Below are 21952 nucleotides of genomic sequence, written 5' to 3'. Positions count from 1 at the left end.
CCTTAACCCTTTCCTGCCTTTCCCCCTCAGACTATGTTGTGTCTCCTCAGAGAAAGTCAGTGTGAGGGTCTTTTCTACTCAGAGACCAGCCCAGACCAGAGCCCTGACAGGACTGGTTAAACCAGTGCCTCAGGTGCCATCCTGATTACATACAACCGCAGGGGAAGCCAGCTTTAGGGGCTTGCTATCAACTAAGTTTAGGTGAACCTCTGTTAAGCAGATGCTATACATGTAAAAATGGAACTGCAAGTGAAATCCTGTTGTTGAAATGTGTGACTGGACTGGGTGAGGGAGGTTCCCTGAGGTAAAATCAGACAAAGGAGATGCACTGCAACCACTCTCTGCTAACCCCTGACCTCAGATAGAGGCAAATCCCAGCAGGTTATGGGCCCAGAAGCCACAGAAGAAAGAAGTCCTTAATTAACCTGAGAAAAATCTTTGCTCTTTTTGATTTAATTTTTTTTATTAGATTTGTATTCCGCCTTTCTCCCCGAAGGGCACCCAAGGCAGCTATGATTTTTGGGTTCTCTCCCCACTCACTTTTTAAAAGGCTGAACTTGCTTGCTAGTCAATGATGGTGGAGGCTTTAGCCCAGCGATTTTCAGCATCTCACGGCACACCAACAAGGCACTAAAATTGTCAAGGCACACCATCATTTTTTTGACAATTGTCAGGGCACACCATGCTGCCAGTGAGGGGGGCCTCACATCCCCCATTGGCCCTACAAATAAGTGACCTTCCCCCAAATTCCTGTGGCACATCTATGAACCACTCATAGCACACTAAATCCCAAAACTTTCCAGAACTGGTACTGCAAGATAAAAGCAGGAATACAGATATACGGAGCCTTACCTGCCTTAGACAAAGATAGCCCAACAAGCGGAGAGGCTGCAGTTGAGAAATGAGGTCAGGCGGATGGAAAGTCTCAATGTTTAATTCTCAGATCATTAACAGCAGTAGTATAATAATTCTGGTACTAGAATGGGTATCACACACAGCCCATCACTGAACTATTGTCCCTCTCCCATTAAAAAAAGGAAGCTGGACTTCCTTTTCATTTTGTACTCACGACAGCCTTTCTATTAAAAAAGCTTGTTTCTGGAAAATCAACTTTGCAGAGAGAAAAGCAGAACCAGTCTTTTCTTTTTCTTTTAGCTTTTTCTTGGCTTGCAACTCATTCTTGCCCCCTGGAAGGCCAGAAGTAGCAATGGAGCAATGCGCTCAGCTGAGTGTGTCGCTCTGCTGATGTCCGAGGTAAAGGGTTGGGCAAAGGCAGGTGGTCCCAGTTCTGTGGAGTAAACATGTGTATTATATGTAAATGTGTTTTTATATGTTTCAGGCAGACATTTCTGTTTACCCCACTTGGAGATGGTGAACTTTGGATCTTCTGCTTGCCAAGTTCATGCTGCATCACTGAACTATCATCGAAGCTGTTGCTTTCATTTTGTCCTCACAACAGCCTTTCTGTTAAAAGAGCTTGTTTCTGGGAAATCAGCTTTGCAGTGAGAATGCCAAAAAAAGCATTTCTCTGTTAGGGACCAGAGCATTGGCAAAACCTAGAAATAATCCAAAAGCAGAGCCAGTTGTCTTTTTTTTTTTTTAGCTTGCAACCCATGCTTGCCTCTGAGGCCTGTTGTAGCAACAGAGTAATGTACTCAGCTGCAGATGTAGCTCTGCTGTTGTCCCATATAAAAGGGTGGGCAGAGGCAGGTGGTCCTGGTTCTAGAAACCTGTGTATTACAGCTTACAGTATTTTTGAACATGTTAAGGAATACAGAAAAGTATTTCTGATCTTGCATAACCAAAGTGTCTGTGGGAGACCCAGGGCCGTATTATCCATTAGACCAGGGCTTTGGGACTAGTAAGTAAATACCAGTTCCTGCAGCCCCCTTCGCGACAAGATCCTGGGGATTGCGTCACTGCTTCCCCCTGCCCTCGCAAGGACTTACTGAGGCTCACACTGTTCCAGAGAGTTTGAGAACCGCTGCATTAGGCTGACTAGGCTGAAACCTGGGGCCCCCGCAGGGACTAGGGGCCAGTGGGAAGCAAGCCAGCCAGCCAGCCAGCCAGCCAGCAGGCTTCCCTGCAGCCTGGCCTGCCTGCCTCCACTTGCCTCCTCCCTCTCCTCGCCATGGAGTGCATCACCCACTGTGGGGGAAGGAGAGGATGGAGCTGGCAAGCAGTGAGCCCAGTGTCCCCTTCCCATACAGCAGCTCAGGCCACCCTCCCTAGTCTCCCACGCGCTTGCTAGGAGCAGGGGGTCCGGACACCTGAGTCCGCTGGCACTCATTCACTCTCCCTGAACTCTTAACTGCCTTCACTGTTCCAGCCTCCACTGATCCCTCCCTCCCTGCTGGGTCTTGCCACCAATCTTGGCAGGGGGGAGGATGCATCTACTCAGAAGTCCCATTATAGTCTATGGGACTTACTCCGAGGTAAGTGTGGATAGAATTGCAACCTCAGAGCCCAATCCTACGCATGTCTACTCAGAAGTAAGTCCCATTATAGTCTATGGGGTTTACTCCCAGGCAAGTGTGGATAGTGTTATGTATGCAAGTTAAGCAGGATCAAAATCCTGCATGACTGATTGGCTCAGACTTATGGTGATGGATCAAAATCCTACCATCTGATTGGCCCTCTAGTTAAGGTTTCAACTGCACCAATCATGGGGAGTCTGGGCGGAGCTAAAGGGTATAAAAGTCAGGGGTGTTTGCCTTGATTCAGATTCATTGCCAGGTTCTGTTCCGGAGATGGAATAAACATATTGCACTGTTATCTCTATGCCTTCCTTTATTCTCATGGACCCACTGTATAACAGATAGGATTGCAACCCCAGAGCCCAATCCTATGCCTGTTTACTTAGAAGTGAGTCCCATTAGAGTCTATGGGGCTTACTTCCAGGTAAGTGTGGATAGGAGTGAAACCTCAGAGACCAATCCCATGCATGTCTACTCAAAAGTAAGTCTCATTATAGACTATGGGGTTTACTCCCAGGTAAGTGTGGATAGGATTGCAGCCTTAGGGCCCTATCCTAACCAACTTTCCAGCACTGGCCTAGCTGCAATGCAGTTTCAAGGTAAGGTAACATGCCCTTACCTTAAGGAGGCCTCCTTGACTGCCTCCCCACTGCAAGATGCAGTGCACACCGCATTGGCACTGCTATGTCAGTGCTGGAAAGTTGGTACTTGGGACGTGTGCTGCATCCTGCAGTTGGTGTTGCTCACGGAGGCCTCCTCAAAGTAAGGGACTGTTTGTTCCCTTACCTTAGAGCTGCTTTGCCCTTAAGTCACTGCTGGAAAGGACTGACATAAGGGGTTAGGATTGTACAGCCTCCCCTTTTTTTCTCCTGCCACCACCAACTGCAGCTATTGGCCAGTCTCTGCAGCATCCCCCTTGCCCCTCCTTTAACCTCCTTCTGATTGGCTGGGAGGAGGATGGAAGGAACTCATGCTTCTCCCTCCTGCTGGGAGAAGTGGTTTGGACTTGGAGGGAGAAGTTTTCTAGTCCAGCACCAGCCAGGAGGTGGGTGACTGTCCATCCTCCTGCACCTCCCCTGCATAAACCTCCTTACCCCCTCAGGGCACAGCCCCATCTGCCTCCCCCTTCCCCTCCAGTGCTTGGAGGCACTTATTATATAATGACCTCAGCCTGTTTGGGACAAAAGTACTGAGCTGAGACAGGCTGTGATATAAAAACTATCTAGTCTTAATTGCTTGCCCAGAACTGGTTGGATACTACATACAAAATAGTTAAAGGCATGGAGAGAGTTGCCTGTTTGGAAAAAGTGTGTGTGTGGAGGGGGAATCCCTGCTTTGCCCACCAACCAAGAGACTGCAGAAAGACACCAGCGATTGTCTTTCCCACTTGTTTCTCCTGGCTCCTCTTTCGCTGAGCTCAGTGACATCTACATGCCATTTAAAAAAGAATGAAAACCTTGAAAATGAAATTTCATTTTGATTTGTTTTTGAAAAGATAATATTATGCTGTTGCTGGAAACAGCATCTTACACATCAAGCCTTTCAAGGTTGTGACATTCACATCTGAATTTTTTTATTTTTATTTTTTGCAATTCTGGCTATTTGCATCCCACTATAACCGGGTAACAAACTAAAAAAAGTATAGTTTATATATATCCTAAATCTCTTATCCCAGCCCTGACCCTAACGCTACTTTGGCATTTTAAAAAAATAAAATAAAGTACATCTAATGTAAATATTCATCTATTGGGACACAAATGTCCAGGGTCCAAAAATAATAAACTCTCTGAAAAGGAAGGTCTTTGCTTCCTGTGGTTCAAGAAAACACACGTACCTGGGCTACCTTTCAAGGAAATCATCTTTCAGCTGTGAGAAAGCCAGGCCAACATTTGTGGGGAGGAAGTGAAATCTACAGCTACTTCTGACTCACAGACTCACCCCCTCTTGCAGGCTTCATCTGCAAGGTGAGTGCGCATCTGTAAGGAGTGAAATGGGGCACACAAACTGAGAATCTTCTCTCACTGTCAGCAGCCTTACTAGAATCATTGAATGTTAGCATTCAGTGAACATAAAAAACATAAGAAGTGTTTAACATAAGAAATGTTTAACCTTTCCATGTTCCCCACCACTTTTCTTCCATTAACTGCTCCCCCCAGGCCACTTTTTTCTCAGCCAGGCTCTAGTTCCTGCTTAGGGTTTCTGATCAAATGCAGGATGGGGAAGGGTTGGAATGGGGCAGGCAGCGGAAGGTTAAACACTCACTTCCACCCATTGCTCCCAAGTGTTCTGTGTTCCACATTGCAGCAAATGGTGTGATTGGGAATTCTATGTTTGCTGCCCAGCATTGAGGCCTTGGCTGAGGCTCCTCCTAGAACAAGACCTGCACCAAAGGACATAGAAGAGCAGCTTCTTTTTGGAAAGGCAAGAGATTGACATCCAACTTCTGCTTTTTTTTTTTTTAAAGATCTTTCAAAATCCATTGTAATTAGCAACAGAACAACATCTTACAGTGCAATCCTACCTTGCGCTGCATCAGGCAGGCTAGGAGGCTTGCGCTGTATCCAGTGCAAGATTGGGCGCCAAAGTGGCTCAGCCAGAGGCAAGGGGAAATTCTTTCCCTTATCCTCAGGTAAGCCACTGCAGCCCCTATCCGTCTCCTCAGACTTGAGCCACCTCCTGAGGTGGCACAAGTCCAAGGAGAGCGGAGCAGCTTGAACCTGCTCCGCCCCGCTCGGGAACGGGGTTGGGATATGGCATAAGAACAGAGTCCCAGCACCGCCTCCTGCTCCCCACCTGCCCGACCCCTGGGCCACCCTCCGCCCACCCACCCCCGCCCCGGAATGCCTCCCTCCTCCCTGCCCACCCCAGAGTCTTGCATTGGCTGAGCTAAGCCAACGCAAAGCTCCACAGCAGAGTCAGCACGGAGGCTGGATGCAGTCTCTTTGGGCCAGCGCATGTCCTTGTGCCGGACCAGTTGACTCATGAGGAGGCACAAACATGCATTACGGCACGTTTGCGACTCACCTGGGCCAGCGCAAGGGACTTGCACCTGCTCAAGGGACTTGTGCCAGCCTAAAGGCATGTTAGGATTGCACTCCAATATGGACAGTCAGTGTGCAGGAATCACCATAGCCATCACAGCCTGTTGTCTTTTTTAAAGGCGACCTACAAATGCCCAGATCAGTAAAATAAACAAACATGATTCTTAAACACCAAAATAAAACTAAAACCATAATGAACGTCTCAACCATAAACATCTGTTTGTCTTAACAAAGAGAGCTTATTTTTACCTCAGTTCCAGATGTTACACATTTTATGGCCCATCCTTCAAGACAGACAGACATGGTCAGTGGGGGGTCAGGGGGGCAAACGCCCTGAGTGCTGCATCTGTGCAGTGCTCCAGACCACGCGGGCAGCCTTCTGAGGCTTCTGATGCAATCTTAAGCAGTACTTCCCGTTTCCTGGAAATACTGTTTAAGAACGCGGGGAAGCCTCAGAACGCTTTCTCAGTCGGTCCCAATGTTGTGCGAGGCTCAGTAGCAATAGGTAAAGGGGGGCGGAGTGGTGGGGGGGCAGCATTGCAGACCTTTGGCCTGGGGTGTGTAGCAAGGCAGGTTTATTACTGTCTATGGCAGACTATTAGCAGAAGTAGCCAAAACTGAAAATCCTGTGCAAACTCCAGACCTTACAAGCACAGAAAAGTCAAGGCTGCCCTTCTGGAACAAAACATTAAAAGGGAGTCTTTATCATGTCTTTATGGTGAAATGGTCAGGTTTTGTATGAGTAAGACAGTTGCTTTATGAATGATTGGCTCTATTTATGTTTCTATGGCTAGCTCATTTCTTCCAGAGTTGTGAATACTTTTCCTGATGCTGACACACAAGAATTAGGCTTGTGACGCTTTTTGATTTAAGGTTTAAGTATGTGAAATGTTTGTCGTTTTGCTTGTGATAGTATTGATGCAATTAATAAGTGACTAAGAAACAATGTTGATGGATGGATACCCTTGAAACGTGGTGCCACACAGCATTTTTAATCGAAATTCAAACACAGAAGTAACTTGCAAAGGATACCTTCATAGTTGGCTCAGCAGGACTACTTCCTGGTGGGTGATATAAAGTACAACATAATCCCATGCATGACTACTCAGAAGTCAGTCTCATTGAGTTCATCTGGATTGTAGCCTGATAGTGCACTTTTTGAAATGACACTCTGACACTTAAAGCTGACACTGAGCTTTAAGGGACTAAGGGCGCAATCCTAACCCATTTTCCAGCACCAACGTGAGGGCAACGCAGCTCCAAGGTAAGGGAACAAACATTCCCTTACTTTGAGGAGGCCTCCCTGAGTGCCTCCCAACTGTAGGATGCAGCACACGTCCCATTGGCACCGCTATGCCAGTGCTGCAAAGTGGGTTAGGATTTGGGCCTAAAAAAAAAAATATTTCACTTTACCAACTGCACAAACCTATTTTTATCCTCCTATGGTGAGTTGGGAGAGTTTTCTGGAGCTTTTTTTGAGCCCTATGTTCATTGGATTGGGACTATTCTGGTGGCCTTGTGTTCCACTTTGCCTGGCCTTTGCTAGGAGCTGACTGAGGCACATTTACCTACTCATGAGTAAGTGCACACATGGGCTCACAGCCCAATCCTATGGTGCCCAAGCATTGGCGCAGCAATCGCAGCGCCGGTACTGGAGGTCGCAAATGTGCCTTACAGCATGTTTGTGCCACCCAGGGAGCAAGTGGCACGGGGGGGGGGAGGCTTGCGCTGCCCTGTCAATACCGCAGTGGGAGCCCTGGCAACGGACAGAAGGCAGGTAAGTGCCAAGTGAGGCAGAGCAGTAGGGAGGGCGGGGGAATGGAACCAGTGGGGTGGGACTGACCCAGGAAGGGGGTGGTACTGGCAATGGTGCTCTGCTCCAAAATTACGATGCAGACTCGAGAAGCCCCATTCAGCAGCATGAAGCATTAATCGGGGTAAGGGGACGAAGGTCCATTACCCAAAAGGACCTCCAGCCTGCTCGGATCCAACACAGGATCCAGTGACAGCCATTGACCATCACTGCTCCTTTACTGGATAGGACTGGGCCATTAGTTTCGCTTTCCATAGGGCTCTATACATTTTCCTTGTCAGCTTGGAGGAGAGACTTCCTTCTTGAGTGTTTTTTGGGGCTTGTGTTTATTGGATCAGGACCATTCTGGTGGCACGTTCCTTTCGGCTTGCCCTTCATCAACTGAGGCACATGTACCTACACACAAGTAAATGCACACATGCTACTCAGTTTCACTTTCCCTAGGGCTCAATACATTTTCCTTGTCAGGTTGTCAGTTTCGGTTTCACAGCCAGCCAACAACCAGGTTGCGACCCACTGGTGGATTGTGACCCATAGTTCTGGAATCATGGCATTATGACATAATAAATATTTAGGAAAATATTTGGGTGCCTAGGGAATATTTGGATGCCTAGGGAATCGTTTTGTACAGTGGGACTACAAAGTTTTATTTATTTATTTATTTATTGGATTTGTATTCCACCTTCCTCCCCAAAGGGCACCCAAGGCGGCTAACAATCAAGTTAAAAAATACAAATAGACATTAAAAATACAAGACATTTAAAAACAATTAAGAACAAGATAAGATACATAGCAGCATAAGTTATAAATTTATAAAAACAGCCCTTATGGTGCCTCGAAGGCTTTCCTGAATAAAAAAGTCTTCAGGCCCTGCCGGAACGCTAGTAATGAGGAAGCTGCTCTCAATTCAAAGGGGAAGGAATTCCATAGTGTAGGTGCCACCACCGAAAAGGCCCTGTTTCTGGCCGCCATTCCCTTCACCACTCTCAATGACGGCACAACCAACAGGGCCCCTTCTGATGACCTTAGAGAACGGACCGGATTATACAGAAGAAGGCAGTCTTTCAAATACACTGGTCCCAAGCCATTTAGGGCTTTAAAGGTCATAACCAGCACCTTGAATTCAGCCCAGAAACGAATGGGCAGCCAGTGCAGCCACCAGAGTAGCGGCGTGACAGAGTCAAACCGCCGACCCCCAGCAACCACCTGAGCCGCCGCATTCTGCACTAGTTGTAGCTTCCGGACTGTCTTCAGGGGCAGCCCCACGTAGAGCGCGTTACAATTATCTAATCTTGATGTCACTATGGCATGGACCACCATGGCCAGATCCGCCTGAGATAGGTACGGCCGCAACTGGTGCACCAGCCGAAGCTGGCCAAAGGCACCCCTGGCCACAGCTGACACCTGGACATCCAGGAGGAGCTATGAGTCCAGAAGAACCCCCAAGCTGCGAACCTGCTCTTTCAGGGGGAGTGCAACCCCATTCAGAGCAGGGCGATAGTCCAGCACCCGTATCGTGGATTTCTGCACCAGGAGGACCTCTGTCTTGTCCGGATTTAATCTCAGCTTGTTCGCCCTCATCCAGATCCCAACTGCCTCCAGGCAGCGCTCCAGGACAGAGACAGCCACAGAGACAGAAAGGAGAGATAGAGCTGAGTGTCATTAGCATACTGATGGCACCCAGCTCCAAATCCCCGGATGACCTCTCCCAGCGGTTTCATGTAAACAACATGGGGGACAAGATAGAACCCTGTGGCACCCCACACCTCAAGGGCCAGGGTGCCGAACATAAGAACAGCCCCACTGGATCAGGCCATAGGCCCATCTAGTCCAGCTTCCTGTATCTCACAGCGGCCCACCAAATGCCCCAGGGAGCACACCAGATAACAAGAGACCTCATCCTGGTGCTCTCCCCTACATCTGGCATTCTGACTTAACCCATTCCTAAAATCAGGAGGTTGCGCATACACATCATGGCTTGTACCCCATAATGGATTTTTCCTCCAGAAACTCGTCCAATCCCCTTTTAAAGGCGTCTAGGCTAGACGCCAGCACCACATCCTGTGGCAAGGAGTTCCACAGACCGACCACGCGCTGAGTAAAGAAATATTTTCTCTTGTCTGTCCTAACCCGCCCAACACTCAATTTTAGTGGATGTCCCCTGGTTCTGGTATTATGTGAGAGTGTAAAGAGCATCTCCCTATCCACTCTGTCCATCCCCTGCATAATTTTGTATGTCTCAATCATGTCCCCCCTCAAGCGACTCTTTTCTAGGCTGAAGAGGCCCAAACGCCGTAGCCTTTCCTCATAAGGAAGGTGCCCCAGCCCCGTAATCATCTTAGTCGCTCTCTTTTGCACCTTTTCCATTTCCACTATGTCTTTTTTGAGATGCGGCGACCAGAACTGGACCCAATACTCCAGGTGTGGCCTTACCATAGATTTGTACAACGGCATTATAATACTAACCGTTTTGTTCTCAATACCCTTCCTAATGATCCCAAGCATAGAATTGGCCTTCTTCACTGCTGCCGCACATTGGGTCGACACTTTCATCGACCTGTCCACCACCACCCCAAGATCTCTCTCCTGATCTGTCACAGACAGCTCAGAACCCATGAGTCCCCCAATACCACCATCTGGGACCTGTCGGTCAAGAAGGACCGGAACCACTGCAAAACTGCCCCTGATCCCCACCTTGGCCAACCGTCCCAGAAGGACAGCATGGTCAATGGTGTTGAAAGCCGCTGAGAGGTCCAAAAGGACTAGCAAGGATGCACTCCCTCTGTTCAGTCCTCGGCGTAGGTCATCCACCAAGGCGACCAAGGCCGTCTCCGTCCCGAAGCCAGGCCTGAAGCCAGATTGAAAGGGATCCAGATAATCCGCTTCATCCAGGATCCTCTGGAGCTGAGACGCCACCACCCGCTCGATCACTTTGCCCAGAAACGGGAGGTTCGAGAGACTGGGCGATATATCCAATATAGAGGGGTCCAGTGAGGACTTTTTCAGGAGGGGGCAAACTACTGCTTTCTTTAATGCCAGAGGCACCACCCCCTCCCTCAAAGATGAATTTACTACCCTCTCTGTCCACTCGGCCAGCCCCTCCCGGGCAGATCTAACCAGCCATGCTGGGCATGGATCCAGCGGGCGGGCAGATGGCCTCACGCTCCAAAGGATCCTGTCCACATCCTCAGGTTCTACAAGCTGAAAAGAATCCCAAAAAATAGGATTGACAGGTGCCACGGGGACATCACTAGACATTGTCAACATGGAGTCCAAGTCGTGGTGAATCTGAGCGATTTTATCTGCAAAATGCCTGGCAGAGGTGTTACAGCGGACCTCCGTGTGGTCCTCCTGATCCACTGATGGGGTCTGATGGGGGAGACCCCACACCACACGGAAAAGTTCTGCCGGCCGGCTATGTGCGAACGTGATGGTGGCAGAGAAGAAGGAGCGCTTCGCTGCCACTATCGCCACAGAGTAGGCCCTGTAGTGGGCCTTAGCCTGTGTCCGGTCAGATCTGTCATGAGTCTTCCTCCACTGTCGCTCAAGACGCCTACCCTGCTGCTTAATCATTCGAAGCTCCTCGGTAAACCAAGGAGCCACTTTGCTAGCTGGGAGGCGCCGCTCAGGAGCAATCTCATCCACAGCCCTGGCCATCTCTGTGTTCCAGAGATCGACCCGAGCTGCAGATGAGTCACTGGCCTTAGCAGCAGGAAAATCCCCCAGAGACCTCAGGAAACCATTCGGATCCATCAGTCTAAGGGGGCGAACCATACAATAAGGTCCTCCGCCTCTGCGGAGACAGGAGGCCACAACAAGTCTAAACCTTACCAGGAAGTGATCTGTCCATGACAACGGAGTGATGTTGATCTCCTCCACATCCAGATCACCATTCCTTTGCCCAGACAAGAACACCAGGTCTAGCATGTGTCCAGCCTCATGGGTTGGGATAGAGATCTTTTGTGACAGGCCCATGGTTGCCATGGCGGCCATGAAATCCTGAGCTGTGCCTACCTCTGGGGCCTTGGCATGCACATTGAAGTCCCCCAACACCAATAGGCGGGGGGCCTCCAATGCAACGTCCGAGATCAACCCAGTCAGCTCAGGCAGGGAGACTGTTGGGCAGCAAGGCGGACGGTACACCAACAGAATTCCAATCCTGTCCCGCCCTTCCAACGAGACATATAGACACTCAAACCCAGTGAATTGCCGGACAGGGCTCCTGGCAAGGGAGATGGACTCCCGATGGACTATTGCGACCCCCCCTCCCCGTTCCTGCAGTCGTGGCTGCTGCATTACCCGGAAACCTGGAGGACAGAGCTGGGAAAGGTTCACTCCTCCCGCATCATCCAACCAGGTCTCCGTAATACAAGCCAGATCAGCACCCTCACCCAGGATTAAATCCTGGATGAGACAAGTTTTATTGTTGACTGATCTGGCCTTTAAGAGCAGCAGCTTCAGACCCAGGGCACTACTGCCAAGGCCCCCAGTTGTCAGAGAGCTGGAGGGAAGGCTGGAAAGAGGGACGATCTGTCTACGATGGACCCTCCTTCCCCTGGAACGGCCAGCCCTCGCCCCACCACCATATCTTCCATGGCCCATCACTCTGTTGATGGTGGCACTATTCCCCTTCCCATAGCTCCCCTCAAAAGATAAACACATAACTTACCAGTGAGGCCCGCCCTAAAAACCACTGTAACGATGCAACTGCTCAGATTGAAAATTTGTCACTAAAAAAGTCCACACCCACAGATAAAAGCCAGGGATTTGGAGGGGGAAGTGAGGAAAGGCCCTAGTCTACAAGGTCCAAACCACAACCACCTCCCTTGTCCAATTCAGTCCCGATAGCAGTACACCAAATCATTCCACCACCCCTCTCTCACAGAGGTGCAAACTCACCCACCCTCCAGCTCCCCTCTCTCACAGGGGCAGCCCTACTCCTCTCTAACTCCTGCATCAGGACTTGAATATAAGACAAGGGAAGGGGGCACCAGTCCATAACATTCCCCGAAGAGTGCGGACCAGGCCAAGAACAGGGCAGCGTTGGACACAAATAATAGACTGCTGGCTGCGCTGACCGTGGTTCTTCAATCCGGTTGCTTGGTCTCGATCCCCTAGGCAAAGAGCCACGGGCAAAGAGCCCTTTGGCTCTTGCCCTTCGGCTCGCGCCAAGGCTCGTGCCTGTGGCAAGCCAGAGACCCTTTGTGGGCTCACCTGAGGGGAGAGAGCAATGAGGCCTTCAGAGCTGCTGCAGACAAAAGGCAGACATTCCCTCAGCCCCAGTGCTGATAACCCCCTGTAATGGTAGCAGATGGTTGCTCATATCATTCTGTTGGTCCTTCAAGAAATCAAAGGTACAAACATACCGGCTTCTTCTTGAAGGCTGCGGTAACACTCCATGTAACTGGACTGAGGTTCCCTGAAAAGTTCTATCACCAGCTCTTATGTACTTAATTACGAGTGTTTAGCTTCTCATGCATGGAACAAAATTGCAATTTACATTATAGCATCTTTTTCTTTTGCCCTTTTAGTTGGGAATTTTTTATGAAATAGTGAAAAATACAGAGAAGGATAAAGCAAATCAGGAAAAACCAGGATAGTCTAATGGCAGAAAAGAAGACCGCCGGGTCTGGCAGGACAAGCTGTGGCAACAGCCTTTCGGCTAAGCAGAAAAGAAGACTACCAGAAAAAAAGACTGCCAGAAATAAAAACACAGTCACATAAAGGATAAAATGCCAAGAGAAGGACCCCTCACATAGCAGGTGATCCATTACGTCATAATAAATATTGCGGAAAATATTTGGGGGCCCAGAAAAGTGTTTCAGCTTCCGGATGCTCCTTTCTATAGTGGGACTAGAAAGGATTACCATTCCCTCAGCCCCAAGGCTGTCAACCCCCAGTAATGGAAGCATCTGGTTGCTCATGTCACTCAGTTGCTCCCTCAAGGAGTTATAGATACAGACGTACCGGCTGGTTATTTCAGCTGCGCTCGCTTGTGAAACCAGAGTGCCTACAAAATGAGAACAGTGGCGCAAAGCCTCTTGCAAGTCCAGAACCTCCTTGTGAAGCTTGGCTAACATGTCCTTCTCTTCCGCAATTGCATTGATCCTCCTCTGGTTCTGCAGGATACTTTCCTCACGTTCATCTATCTGCTTGGCATATTTTTCCATTTCTTTACGATATTCTTGCTCACGTTTTGTGCACTCATCAACCACTTCCTCTGCCATAGCAGCTGATTCCTCAGCATCCTTCATAGCTCTGTGGGCACCAATAGCCACGATGCCCCCTAAAACCAAGAAAGCAGAACTGTGTATTTTTGTGGGTATGTACAGTTTGCCACCATCCAAAAACTCTGCTTCTACAGGCAAAAAGGTGATTGACACCTCTTTGCCTGTACAAGCAGATGCTCTTTCCATAAGTCAGTGAGCAGATGTTGACCAGTATCTATCACCGGTATCTACCCATTAACTGTATGGGAATACAGGTCCGCACCATTTAACAATGGGGATATGTTCTCCAATTACCTGCAGTTATGCGATTAGGTCATTAAGCAAACATTCAGTCCAGTCTAGTGCCTGTGTTGTGTAAACAGACACTCCCTACCAGACACTCTCTGGTAGGAAGGCTACTGGAAGCTGATTGCTTCTTCTTTGCATTAAGAGCCTTTTTATTGGGTAAACAAACACTCTGCTGCAGGCCATGGGAGTCCGATTGCCTCAATAAGAGCCTCTTTGTTGTGCTTTGACCACCATTGTTAAGCGGACGGTTGTTAAGCACGGACACCTGTATCCACACTATAAATGTGCAGTACTTTTCCCAACTATCATCCCTTCTCCCTTGCAGTGCAGGAACTTTCTGTGAAAACTGTGCAGTTCCAACTACAAGGGGCTTACTTCAAGTGGACATTGTATGCATGTGGAAGTTTCCAAACACCCAGGAGACACAGGAATGGTATGGTTATACAGGAGCATGCCCTGTGTGTAGGCAACCTGCTAACTTGAATCAACCAGGGACAACCCTACAATGAAGCAAGGAGAAGCAGACTGCTCTTGGTGGATGATTGTGGGTCAGCTCTCTAGGGCAGCAAAGCAACCAGTCCTGCCTCATGGATAGCCCACAAAATGCTCCTTTTATTTTTCCCTCCGTTACAGGGAAGAAAGGAAGAGGAAGATTTTTGAAAGGAAGGAACTGGAGTCTGTGTGAGAGATGAATTGAAAACAAGAGAATGGGGACGGAAGGGAGAGATGCCTTTCAGTTGGCAAAATGTCACAGATAAGCATAGGCTCTGAACCATCTGCAGTTCAAGAATGGCTCTCTGTATTTGGCTGTTTAGAATTCTAATACCTCTTGGAGGTCTGAAGGCAACAGCTAATAATTCACGGGATCACCTGAAGTGTTCCACATCTATGACTAACAGCGCAATCCTATCATGTGCTGGAACAAGCAGGCCAGTAGGCGAAATAGGGCACCAAAGTGGCTCAGGCAGAGGTAAGAGGAAACTCTTCCCTTACCCCTGGGTAAGCCACTGCAGCCCCAATGGGTTTCCTCAGACTTGCGCCACACCCTGAGGTGGCATAAGTCCAAGGAGAGCCGAGCAGCTTGAAGCCACTCCGCACTGCTCGGGCATAGGAGCTAGGATCTGGCATAAAAGCCCGATCCCAGCCACGCCTCCTGCTCCCCACCCACCCATCCCCGGGGCCGTCCTCCCCCAGAACTGGAATGCCTCCCTCCTGCCTCCTCCCTGCCCTCCCCAGACCCGTGTTGCCAAGCTCAGCCAACGCAACTTATCTGGGGGGAAGCTGCCATGGAGGCTGGATGCAGCCTCCATGCTCCAGTGCACCTCCATGCGCTGGCACAGCTTCCTCCCTGAAGGGCGACCCAGGATTGTGCCCCAAGAGCGCAATCCTGACTTGCAGATGGGTTTGTGCAAATCCAGGGCAATGAGAACGGGGGTGGGTGGATTGAGCCTGGGAGGGTGTAGGATCAGCACGCGCCATATCCCATCCCCCTTCCCAGGCCTGATCTGCTGACACGGATCAACTTGGACTTGCACCGGCGATATCACTGGAGCAGGTCCAAGTTGGGTCCCACTGAGCTGCTGGGGCTTAATCGAGGGCAAGAGGGAAAATATCTCCTTACCTTGAGGTGACCTCCAGCAGCCAAAATTCCCCCACAGGATGCAGCTCAATTCGTGACTGTGCCACTGCATCTTCGCAGGGGAATTTGGTGAGGAGTGGGCTGTGAGGTCACATCCAGATCACTGCAGTTCTAATTTCAAATCTGTTCTGAGTGTATGTGTCTACAAGTTCCTCCGTTTTTCATAAATATTGGGATCAGGCATACTATGTTTTGAGCCGTCAGGGAAAAAAAAAACACTCACCTATGACCGTGCCCACAACTGGGATCAGCATTGACCAGAGGGCGGCATTTCTTGTATGTCGCTCCTTTTCAGCTTCAGCTTCAGCAAACATCTGTTCTGCTTGTGCAGATTCCTTTTCTAATCTCTTCTGCTGACAATTGGCCATATTTTCCCTTTGCAATTCTTTCAAGGTTTTCAGATGGGTTTGTACTGTGCTGAGAATCTCCTGGAGTGCTTTCTGCTCATCGGTTAGTGTTTTCTTCCGGACCGTCAGCTCCAAAGTTGCTGCATCCACCCTCTCCAGCTTCTGTTGAGCCAAGCCTTCTGCACGGGAAAACTCCTGGAGTGCTTCCTCAATATGCTGTCTTACCCCAGCGTAAGCACTGGAGTCTTCCTGTGCTTGGAGCAGACAGCTGGCTAGAGATGCCAGTGCAGCTACTCCCCTTGTAAAATGCATCCTGACACTTTCTTCAAAGCCCTTGTCTCTTGCAGTGATTGCTGAAAGCGCCATGTGCAATCTCACTGAAAACGAAGTTGCTTGGCCTTGAAAGAGGGAAAGAGAGAGATCAGACAAGATGGCAATGCAGGCAACCATTTATTCAGTCAATATTCATTCTGGGGGAGCTTGGGCAGGGTCCTTTATCCTTGAGGAAGAGGGGCCCACAAACTGAGAATCTTCTCTCACTGTCTGCAGCCTTCATAGAATCATTGAATATAATCATTGGTTGCTCTCTTCTGCACCTTTTCCATTTCCACTATATCCTTTTTGAGATGTGGCAACCAGAACTGGACACAACACTCCAGGTGTGGCCTTACCATCGGTTTGTACAACGGCATTACAGTATTAGCCGTCTTATTCTCAATACCTTTTCTAATGATCCCAAGCATGGAATTAGTCCTGGAGGTCATCAGCCCCCTGCTCAATGCAGGCTGCTGCTACAGTATCCCTGGCAGTTGGCCAACCAGCCTGTTTGAAAACCTCAAACAAGGGAGAGCCCACAACTGCACAAGACAGAATGTTCCAGGGCTGGAGAGCTCTTACACTTAGGAAATTCTTCCTCATGTGTAGCCTAACTCTTCCTCTCTGTAGTTTCAATCTATTGGCTCTAGTCCTGTCCTCGAGAGCCACAGAGATAAGTCCTACCCTCTTCCTGTGTAACAGCCCTTTAGAAGACGGCTGTCGTATCTCCCTTCAGTCTCCTCTTCTTCAGACTAGATACAGCAAACTTCTATAGTTCTCTGTTGAAAGCACTAAAGAAGTGAGACACTGTAGGAACTTTTCACATTGCAGGAACTTCACAGTGTAAGAACTTTTCACTGACCATCTTGGAGCTCAATAAACGTTCAGCTCTGCTGTTCTTTGGAGAGGCTATATGCTTCCCCCCATCCCCCCCCCACCAGTGCAGCTGTGCCATCAGAGTGCAGTCTTCCTCCCATGGGGAGACTGTCCCAGTGTTCTCGTCCAGGTGGGAATGTGCTCAAGTCCCTAAGCCTAAGTTTCAAGTCAAGTCTCAGCCTTCAAGTCAAGTCTCAAGTCCTTTACCAAATTCTCAAGTCTAGTCCCGAGTCTCGAGTCTTTCGAGTTGCAAGTCTCAAGTCTCTGAGACAAATTTTACAGAGCAAAAGGGGGGTAGTGGTGGGGTGTGAGTGGGAGTTGTCATTTTACACTCCCTTGATGTTCCCATCCCATCTCACTCAAGTCAGAATAAAAATAGCCTTTGGGCCAAATAAAGCAACAATCCCATTGGATGAGTTTTCTTGGAGTCTGTCTGCCCTGAAATAAAATGCCTGCCAAGTTGACCCTAGTCAAGATACACCTAGAGTCACATTGCATGCAGCGGAGGGGGTTGGGTGGAAAGACAGCCTTTCTGGGGCTAAATCAATCAATGATCCCACTGTCCGCATCCTGCAGTCTGCCCTGAGAATGCCTGTTCACACCCCAAGTGCAGAGATATCAGCTAAATAAAAGCACCTCAGAGATTCGCAGCCTTTAGTAGGAAAAAAAAGAAGCTATGAACTGCACAGGCATTTAAAGCAGCAAGTTCATTTTTATAGGTGATGTAAATGATGGCAGGGTGCCCCCCACTGTTGTAGACACAGCAGCACCAGTGATGTATTTAAGTTTGTTGTTGGTCCAATCCCCCCCCCCCGGCCTGGAATATGCAGGGGAGCAAAGGCAGGAAGGAGGAACACATGTTGCTCCTGCCAAGGAGACTGCCAAATGAAAAGTATGTCGAAATAACTGAAGCCATTTTTTGTCTATGGCAAATAACCGCCTTCCCCATCCCTTGTCTTTGCCTCCTCCACCCCTTCCTTCCCCCATCCCTTGCCCATCTCCTTCTGACCCTCCCTCATGCAGCAAAGAATCTGAAGCTGTTCCTTATTTGTACATCACAATGAACCTCCATATTCTGCCCCTGCCTTCTTGTCCTTCCCACAGCCTTGCTCAGCGAAAAAAACCTGAAGCCTTCCTCCTTCCCTCATTGCACTATCCTCCCAGCCTCCACCTCCTGGCAGTGGCACAGCTAAAGGACTGCGTTTTGCAGGTAGCCTCACCACAGCATGCAAGGCCCCCCCTTTGGAGCCATTCCAGGTGGTGGGAGCAATATGGAGGCATAGGCCTCCATGTTGCTCCCACCACCTGGAATGGCTCTGATGGGGAGGGGCCGCTTGCATGCTGCTGGAAGCTCCCTGTAAAACTTAGTGCTTTGCACCCCCTGTAGCTACACCACTGCTTCCTGGAACCTTCCCTCCCACCACATCTACCTGCTGGAGGCCTGCTGCTTCCAGATTGCCAACAAGTCTTTCAGAGCAATGTGGAAGCGGCAAGGAAAAAAAAGGAAAGCAAGAGCACACATACTATAAAGATAAGGACGCAAAGCCAAAAATGACCTGTGTTCATAGTCGAGATGCAAGTCCCTGTGTCCAAGTCATAAGTCGAGTCAGAGCCTTTGAAGGACATGACTTAGTCTGACTTACAGGTGAGTCTCACAAGTTGAGTGCCCACCCCTTTCTCCAGGTAAGGGAGTGTTTGTTCCCTTGCCTGGGGTTAAGCCTCCACAGCCCCGATGGGTCTACTCCGATCTGCACTGATGTTTTTGCTGTCACTTCCTCTGCTGTCTCAGGAAGGTGGATCAAGTGCAGGAAGGGGGGTAGGAGCTACTGCTGCTGGAGCTAAGCAGCGAGGTGGTCAAGTTTGCAGATAACACCAAACTTTTCCGAGTGGCAAAGACCAGAAGTGATTGTGAGGAGCTCCAGAAGGACGTCTCCAAACTGGGAGACTGAGCAGCAAAATGGCAGATGAGTTTCAAATGTAAGTAAGTCTAAAGTCATGCACATTGGGGCAAAGAATCAAAACTTTACATATAGGCTAATGGGTTCAGAGCTGTCTGAGACAGATCGGGAGAGATCTTGGGGTGCTGGTGGACAACTCGATGAAAGTGTCAACCCAATGTGCGGCGGCAGTGAAGAGGGCTAATTCCATGCTTGGAATCATTAGGAAAGGCATTGAGAATAAGACTGCTAATATTGTAATGCCATTGTAAAAATCGATGGTAAGGCCACACCTGGAGTATTGTGTCCAGTTCTGGTTGCCACATCTCCAAAAGGATATGGGCCTCTTCAGCCTAGAAAAGAGACGTCTGAGGGGGGACATGATTGAGACATATAAAATTATGCAGGGGATGGACAGAGTGGATAGGGAGATGCTCTTTACACTCTCACATAACACCAGAACCAGGGGACATCCACTAAAATTGAGTGTTGGGAGAGTTAGAACAGACAAGAGAAAATATTTCTTTACTCAGCGTGTGGGTGGTCTGTGGAACTCCTTGCCACAGGATGTGGTGACAGCATCTGGCCTGGACGCCTTTAAAAGGGGATTGGACAAGTTTCTGGAGGAAAAATCCATTATGGGGTACAAGCCATGATGTGTATGTGCAACCTCCTGATTTTAGAAATGGGTTATGTCAGAATGCCAGATGCAAGGGAGGGCACCAGGATGAGGTCTCTTGTTATCTGGTGTGCTCCCTGGGGCATTTGGTGGGCCGCTGTGAGATACAGGAAGCTGGACTAGATGGGCCTATGGCCTGATCCAGTGGGGCTGTTCTTATGTTCTTATAGTGGAGATGGAAAAGGTGCAGAAGAGAGCAACCAAAAATGATTACTGGGCGGGGGCACCTTTCCTATGAGGAAAGTCTACAGCGTTTGGACCTCTTCAGCCTAGAAAAGAGGCTCCTGAGGGGGGGACATGATTGAGACATACAAAAACATGCAGGGAGTGGACAGAGTGGATACAGAGATGCTCTTTTCCCTCTCACACAACACCAGAACCAGGGGACATTCATGAAAGTTGAGGGATGGGAGAGTTAGGACAGACAGAAGAAAATATTTCTTTACCCAGTGTGTAATTAGTTTGTGGAACTCCTTGCCACAGGAAGTAGTGATGGCATCTTGCCCGGATGTCTTCAAGAGGGGATTGGACAAATTTCAGGAGGAAAAGTTCATTACGGGTTACAAATCATAGTAGGTATGTGCAAGCTCTTGGTTTTAGAGGCAGGCTGCCTCTGCTTGCCAGACGCAAGGGAAGGCACGGGGACGCAGGTTGTGTCAGTTGTGTGCTCCCTGGGGCATTTGGTGGGCCGCTGTGAGATACCGGAAGCTGGACTAGATGGGCCTTTGGCCTGATCCAGTGGGGCTGTTCTTATGTTAACCTGTCTTACCTGGCTCCCAGCCTGCACCTTTGTGCAGTGAGCTACCAGCACCCTGCTTTGCCCGAGTGCTGTTGAGGCACCCCTTGTGACTTGTTCCAGTCCCTCTCCTTGCCAAAAGGTTCCTTCTAGCTAGCAGATGCCCGCAGGGACTCAAACCCTAGCCGCAGAGGGTCTTGAGGACTTATTCCACCTGCCTGTCCTCCTCCAAGGGAGCTCCCTTCCTGCCTTTGCTTTTCTCTGCTCCAAAAGGTAATCCCAAAGGTGGGATTTGGGAACATGATCCCTGGTGCAGGCAATTCTTAGCATACTCCCCTTTGTTGCTGACACCACTGCTGCTTCTATAGGGAGCAGGGCTGATGTGGCATCTTTGTGTGTGTATTCCTGTGTGTGCAGTGGCCGTGCAATCTCTCCTTTATCTGACAGAAATAAAACATCAAAACATTCAAACCTTCAAAAAGAAGGAAAGTATAAAAAATGATTCCCTTTTCCACATCAAGTCAGTATGCAGTGGCGTCACTAGGGTTCGCTTCACCCGGTGTGGAATGTCAGCATGTCACCCCCCATGCAGTGGGCAGGGCAACACCCCAGGTGATGGGCATGGTGATGCACCATCACTCCACCCCCACTGGTTTTTTGTCTGTACTTTTGACAGTCCAATCCTATGCCTGTCTACTCAGAAGTAAGTCCAATTACAGTCAATGGAGCTTACCCCCAGGAAAGTGTGGATAGGACTGCAGCCTAAAAGCCCAATCCTGTGCATGACTACTCAGAAGTAAGTCCCGCTGGATTCAATGGGGCTGACTCCCAGGAAAGTGTGGCTGGGACTGCAGCCTCAGGCTGCAGGGGTGTCCATCCTGCTCCGGCTGCCCCCTTCCCTCCCTCCCTCCCTCCCGTCCTGCTGCAGGAGAAACCCCGCCGGGCAAAGGCTCCCTCCCTGCCCGCTCTCTCTGACCTCGATCTCCTCCTCCAGCTGCTTCCCCTGGAGGTCTCTCCAGCTCCCCTCTTAGGAAACAGGCACGAACCCTGTGTCACGATCCTCCTAGGTTTCTAGTGAGAAACGGCAAGACCTACAAGCTGAGTAAAAGCACGCAACACTTACCACCAGTTGACAGAAGAGCTGCCTTGCCGCTCAATGACCGGGTTTTTGCTGAACAAAGTTTATAGCAGCTGCGGGCACAACTTCCTTTCCGGCAGGACTGCCACCTCCTGGGGCTTCCGCCTGCTTTCATTTTCAATACTCAGCATTTCACAGTGCTTCCAGTACTCCAAGCACTTCTTCCACAAACATCAGCTTAGAATCCTGACAACGACCCTCTCATGCCCTGGCCTGTTCAGTAGGTGTCTTCCTCCAGCGCCACCATGCTCAAGTCTCTGGCTTTTTCTGCGCACTAGTCTGCCCACATTCGTCCTTACCAGCCCTTAAGCCTCCCAGAGCATGCCCTCTTCTCTCTCTCTTTCTCTCTCTGCCAGAAAAAAGTAGGAACTTTTTATCAGAGGCATCTTGACAGAGGGCAGAGGAGAGTTATTATGGTGAAATTCAGATAAACAAA

At 49.4% G+C, this 21952-nt stretch overlaps 1 protein-coding gene across 1 annotated transcript in view; it reads right to left on the bottom strand.

Annotated features, from left to right (window-relative positions):
• Positions 1–21581, bottom strand: part of LOC136640720 (chromosome partition protein Smc-like) — a 42833-nt gene extending 21252 nt beyond the window's left edge. Inside the window, exons 1-3 of the mRNA XM_066616006.1 lie at positions 21502–21581; positions 15712–16233; positions 13299–13617 (exon numbers count right to left, since the gene is read on the bottom strand). Coding sequence (XP_066472103.1) covers positions 13299–13617; positions 15712–16201 — 809 coding nt within the window. The 5' untranslated portion in view covers positions 16202–16233; positions 21502–21581. The remainder of the gene's footprint in view (positions 1–13298; positions 13618–15711; positions 16234–21501) is intronic.
• Between the last annotated feature and the right edge of the window lie 371 nt (positions 21582–21952).

The sequence above is a fragment of the Tiliqua scincoides genome, chromosome 2 (assembly GCF_035046505.1).
Source record: "Tiliqua scincoides isolate rTilSci1 chromosome 2, rTilSci1.hap2, whole genome shotgun sequence".
NCBI lineage: Eukaryota > Metazoa > Chordata > Lepidosauria > Squamata > Scincidae > Tiliqua > Tiliqua scincoides.
This window is presented reverse-complemented; position numbering and strand designations above follow the sequence as displayed.